General features: G+C 34.5%; 1 protein-coding gene across 1 annotated transcript in view; it reads right to left on the bottom strand.

The window, feature by feature from the left end:
* Positions 1-6,435, bottom strand: part of LOC107694857 (MAM domain-containing glycosylphosphatidylinositol anchor protein 2-like) — a 159,896-nt gene that overhangs the window by 41,411 nt on the left and 112,050 nt on the right. Inside the window, exon 10 of the mRNA XM_016494553.1 lies at positions 926-1,074. Within this exon, the coding sequence (XP_016350039.1) occupies positions 926-1,074 (149 nt within the window). The remainder of the gene's footprint in view (positions 1-925; positions 1,075-6,435) is intronic.

Genomic DNA, 6,435 nt, shown 5'->3' on the forward strand with positions numbered 1-6,435 from the left:
CAGAACCATAACGCCAATCCAAACTGTATGCTAATTGTCAATAATCTTTGAAGATAGTGGCCCTGACAGAAATAAATTTTGCACTGCCTTCATAAGCAATTGTGCACACCATTCTGCACACAGGCCAAATGTACCATTAGCATGGACGCTACACCAAAACTATAGAGATGTGAACAGTATATAAACAATTACATATTGCCATGAGCACAGCCCTTCTCCCATAGTCTTTTTCACAGATGAGAAGGTGCATTTAATTTGCATTGATTGTGGCTGTTAAAAATATAACTTCTGGGTAAGAGAACATTCAGCATTTTTATTTAAAAAAACTATCCTGAAAATTCAGCTATGAAAGTTTTGTTCCTATTTATGGGCCAATAACATGTTTTTTTTTTCACCTATCTAGTCAATATTCAATAAATACAAATAAATACCTTAAAAATGCAATTCATCTATTTATATGCATCCTAGCATGTTTGTAATTTACAGTGTAATTTCATTAATTTAATTTACATTTTTTAATTTTAATATATTATTTTTAATTAATTACAATTCATAGCCAAATCAAAACCATGTGGTGTGACAAACATGCAGAAAAAGTCATACTGCTGACAACAGGAAATGGTGTCATTGAGATAATTATCAGATCATTTGAACCAAAAACTTCACATTGACATGACATTTTAGAGTCGTTACATTTTTTTAAATGGTATACCATATGAAATCAGCATGAATACAAAGAGAATTTGGCACTTTTAAAACTTAATTAAAAATTTTTTTTTTTAGTCATTTACCCTTACACATTTTCCACAGATCAATGACATCATACATCTGGTACACACCACTGATAAAATAAAAAGTAGAGAAGAAACTTCTTTCTAGGTAACTACTTGACATCATCTTTAAGTAAACGTATGGACTCACTCACCTGCTTGATACCAAGTCGATAAGCCATGATACGGTCGACCGCATTGGGATTCATTTGAGTCCACTGGAGTTTAAATCCGTAGACGCGAGGTTTGTTCTGCCAAAGAACGCTGTAGGTGTCATAGTAGAACTCGGGCGCATAGGCTTTCCCTGAAACAAAACAAATACACATTTCAGTCACATTCAATCTCATAATATTAAACAAACAATTCAGACAGATGTACAGATGTGAAGATTTATGTAGTTTGTTTTAGATAAAAGTTGGAGATTTCTCTTTCCTTCAGTCATGGAGCCTGATACTTTATTACAAATATCCTCAATTTAGGGTGTCAGATAAATCATTTCAACAAAAAGAAAACTACACGGTTTTGCATCAAGTCCTGTCTGTTTCTCACCAAGCTAAAAAACACTTGCAGAATGAAACTAAAAAAGAACAAATACATTATTTGCAGAGAACACATGCTTTCAACATAAGCTCATGAAATGAAAATATACTCTATTTTACATCTAAAATAGCTGTTGTTACAGTACATTTCAAAAGCAGCACAATAAATCTAACCAAAAAGCTCAAAAATAATAATAATACTAACAATGTGGTTAAGTGGTTGAAAGGTTATGTGTTCGAATCCTGGAGCATGTTATTATAAAGATAATTTTGTTGTTTCTAAAATAAAATAATCGACTTTATGACCAGTTTTAGAAGGCAGAATAAAGCCATAAAGAATTCTGTAAAGTTAATTTTTTTTCCCTAAACATTTTCACGGTTCTACAGATTCTTCTTTCTGTCAGACAGGCCACTCCGTCCAGAAGCTCACGTCTCGACAGAAAAATGTTAAATGCCCAAGTCTGTAGAAACATCTTGGAGGGTTATATTGAGAAGAGCGAGGAAAGGTGGCGGTAGGGAAACTTTGCTGATGTCTGCAGGTCAGGGATAAGGGCTGTCACCAGCACTTATTTTATCCCCAGCTTATTAAGAGGGAAAAATCTAGAGCCAATACTAATTGGTCCATCGAGTTTACTCTGCTTAAGGCTTAGGGATAAATTTGACTCCTCTGGGAATCAAAGCTTGAGTGAAGGTGGAAAGAAAAAGCAGGAGCATCATAAACACATGGCTCTTAAATCAGCCTAATATGGAGAAAGACAGTACTGCAGCTGTCACTTAGCAGAGAGGCAAAAGAAACCCAGAGGCTCCTGAGGCCAAGATTTCTAAGAGTGAGTCCACTATGCTCTATAATGGAAATGTACACATGCTTTAAAGTGCAAACCTTTGATTCATTAGATTTAGGATTGGATCAATACTAAAATTCAGCACTAAACTACTATCAAGGTACTCCAGTATCTAACTAGATACTAAACTTATAACTTATGCAACTAATAAACAGCCACGGACAACTGAAGAAATGAAATTTTTCTTAGAATAAAATTAATTTGACATCAATAACTTAATAATTCAGCCTGTTAATAATCTGATAGTTTAAGTTAACATATTCACACATTCACTTTCTTATTAAGGAAGAACAACAAAATAATGGTTAGGCTAATTGTTGGGTGAGACAATTAATTTGGATAACAAACATTTTCGGCACTGGCATACAATGTATACCCTCAATGCTCCTTAAAACTTACACTAACCACCACTAATCCTTGATATACATGTGTTTATTTGTGTATATAGACACTACTGTGTAGATTTGAGCTTCAAAGACCATGCAAGAGACCTCTGGAACGTGAATACTTGTCAAATTGAAGCTGGTTCCTGGTGTTTGTCAAACACATAACAGCACTGTCACGACAAAGAACCTGTACTCATACTAAATCTCAGCACATGAATCCTTTATATTTGCCTCTCAACCAGTGGGGAGGTCTTAGTACTAACCCATCAACCACTGGACCACTATCCCCACATCTCAACCAACTCTTCCAAAAAGAATATAAAAATACTGTATATATTATTTTTATCTTTGACAACATTTTTTTTAACCATTTGCATTAAACTAACAAATTCGACTATTTGATTACACTTCACCCTTGAAAACTTTCCCCATGGAACACTTAAGTAGTTATTAAAAATGTCAAAGCTGCTCTTTTACATACAATAAAAGTCCATGATCACTTTTTGTTTGGTTTATTAATGCTTTTGGTTTATGAAACCAAATGTTTTGTGAAAAAGCGAAATTAATCATCTGCAAATGTTCTATTCTATTCACACAGAGAGTAAAATGAATACACATCAGGCAAAGCAAATTCTCCCAGTGAGGTTAAATCCATAAATTGTATTAATTTTAATATATAAACACAAATAATTCATCAAATCATTTTGAGGACTTTCTATTCTGTGTAGAAAGTGTAAAGAGTGCAGAATCTGACTATTTTTTATTTTTTCATATATAATTATATTTTACTATGAGTATAAACCAAGCTATTTTTTCTTATCTTAAAAAAGGTACATGTGTTAAACAATTAAATTAATCAATGATTAACAAGGTTATGTGAATCTCTTGACAGCCCTGGTTTTTATTGAATAAAAAGATACACTACTATTCAAAAGCATGGGGGTTATTTTGAACTTTCTATTTATCAAAGAATCTTGGGAAAAAAAGGATCACTATTTCCACAGAAATACTGAGCAGAACAAATATTTTCAATATTGATAAAAATCTAAAATGTTTCATGTGCACCAAATTAGCATATCAGAATGATTTCTGAAAGATCATGTGACATTAAAGACTGGAGTAATGGCTGCTGAAAATTCAGCTTTTTGATCAAATAAATACAGCCTTGGTGAGCATAACTTTTTTCAAAAACATTAAAAAATCTTACTGAACCCAAATTTTTGAACGGTAGTGTAGTTGATGCAATGGTGTATAGATGTTGCAAACAAATGTTGATGGAGCAAATAAATATGGCAAAATGCACACAATAGAGACAAAAAGAATACCCACAGCAATACACTGCATTTCTGCCTGTGGTTCAAAAGGTTCATGAACTCAAATCATATACATTTGCTGTGAAAGGACCTTTAGGTCAGGATTTGAAACCAGGTAAGCTCATGTGCAAAACAAAAACTGCACCACTACAGTATCACACTTCATCCGTACACTGACAACTTCTTAGTTGTTTTTCTTTGGCTGTCATCGTTTTGCCTAAGGCTCAAGTGAGCCAGGACAACACTGGTGCACCTTTAGAAAATAGGTGCATGATGCTCCTGCAGGGCCTTCTCTCAACTTCCTGAACTTTCTGCTGTATTAACTGGTAACCCCTGTTGGGTTTGCATTGCCCAGTGCTGCGTACATCTGACGTGAACGTTGAGACTGAGAAAATGCAAGCTTTATCTTCGAACAGTTGTGCACATTGCTCTGACAAAGTGAAATGTCAACTTGATATATTGGCCATTTGTTCAATTGTCATGCAAAACCCCGTGGCCATGTGACATTCGGTGGCTTCGCCTTCGTTTGCTTGAATTTGTCAGGTTTCCTTCACGATACAACATCAGGGGAGCTTAACCTCCAATAAAACAGACTCGATGTGGGATTTTCTGGCTTGTGCTCTTTTAACGGCCAGACATTTAAAAACCCATATGATGACAACGATAAATAAGAGCTTCAAGCTCGTGCAGCATGTTCCTGCATCACAGCGAGCAGAGGCTCATCATAGATGCATGGTTTGTGCAAAATAATGGCCTTCAGCATGTCCTACAGAAGTGCACGGAGGAGAGAGAGAGAATGAGAGAGAGAGAGAGAGAGAGAGAGAGATGCGGATACAAGGAGAGTGGATATGAGTGATATAATCCTCTTTTATGCCTGGTGAACAGAGCAGGAAATTGTCAATGCAAATTAAATGATTAGGGGTGAACATCTCCAAGAATAACCTATGCATCAGAAAGCAGGTAGCTCATCTCTCTCTCGCTCTCTCTCTCTCTCTCTTTCCCACATCCTCCTCTGGTCCAGGATGCCTCATCAACCAGCTGGGATTTCAGCCATGAATATTCAACAGCAGGGAGGGCAAAAACACAAGCTAGCAGTTCCCATTTCTAAACACGAGTGTCGGGTGCAGTAGCAGGCATGAGATCAAGCTACTTATGTGGTGGCACGAAATCAAAGAGAAACTGCTCCACCGTTTGAACCAAATGTTCCAGGTGACACGGTAGACTGAATTTATCTGTGCCAAAACTTGAAGGAAAACCAAGTGTGGCTTTTGAATCACTAGTGAACTGTCTAATGCTAGTAATGTATCCGCACAGTTGAATTTATTCCATTTTTAAGCGCTTCTTAAGCGATGAGATTAGCATTACATGTTATTAACGGCTGCACATATAATGTGAAATATGCAGAAATAAGAAAATATTTGCAGGACAAAATCAACAATCAACTGTTAATGGACAGTAAAAAAAAAATAACAGGGTGCTTTAGTAATGTTTCTACATCATTAAATGTGATAACAAAAATCTGTCATGAGTTCCACTTGCCTATGATGAACAATTTTGAATCAGGAACCAACATACTGTAAAATGGTGATTCTCAACCGGTTTTGTTTCAGGACATTGAATGGCGACCCAGCATAGAACCAAAATGTTTTAATGTACAATTAAGCATCGAGCACAAGAGGGAAAAAATGCTGATTTGCTCTGTCTTGCTCTGAATATCACAGCAATGATAATATCCAGCCCATTATTCAATGTGACATTCCATTTAGACATCATTTCAAAAAACAAGAGATGCATCCCAATTCTTATACTTATGTATTCTGCACCATTTTGTGTGATAAAATATGACTAGTTTGTCAAAACTAAAAAATTTCAAAAAGAAGTACTTCTAAAAAACTAGAGATGCACCGTTTGCAAATTTCTTGGCCGATTCCAATTTCTTGTTAGTGTGATCTGCCGATACCGATTTTTGCCGATTCCGATTTTCTTTCTAAGAACTATAATTGACAGCATATACAAACAAAAATCTACTTTTCTTCAACGCAGTTTTATTTTCATAAAAATACAGAAATAAAATGTCAGTAATAAAATAAGAACAAATAAAAAAATGGCAAACAACAGCACAAATAAATGCAATAGAATAAAGAGAGCTATGAAACTAAGTTTCATTGTAAAAATTAAATACAGATGAATGCTTACCATTAAAGTTATAAAACGTATTCAGTCAAGAGCAGAAATAAGAACTATAATTGACAGCATATACAAACAAAAATCTACTTTTCTTCAACGCAGTTTTATTTTCATAAAAATACAGAAATAAAATGTCAGTAATAAAATAAGAACAAATAAAAAAATGGCAAACAACAGCACAAATACTGTAAATGCAATAGAATAAAAAGAGCTATGAAACTAAGTTTTTCAGGTAAGTAAGTTTTTATTCAGGTAAGAAATACTACAGAAATTAAAGTAATGAAATGTAAAATAACACATCCAGTGTTATTTTAGATTTGATTACTTTAATTTCTGTAGTCTTCATTGTAAAAATTAAATACAGATTAATGCTTACCATTAAAGTTATAAAACGTATT

This window comes from Sinocyclocheilus anshuiensis, unplaced genomic scaffold (assembly GCF_001515605.1).
Source record: "Sinocyclocheilus anshuiensis isolate Anshui unplaced genomic scaffold, SAMN03320099.WGS_v1.1 scaffold942, whole genome shotgun sequence".
NCBI classification, from domain to species: domain Eukaryota; kingdom Metazoa; phylum Chordata; class Actinopteri; order Cypriniformes; family Cyprinidae; genus Sinocyclocheilus; species Sinocyclocheilus anshuiensis.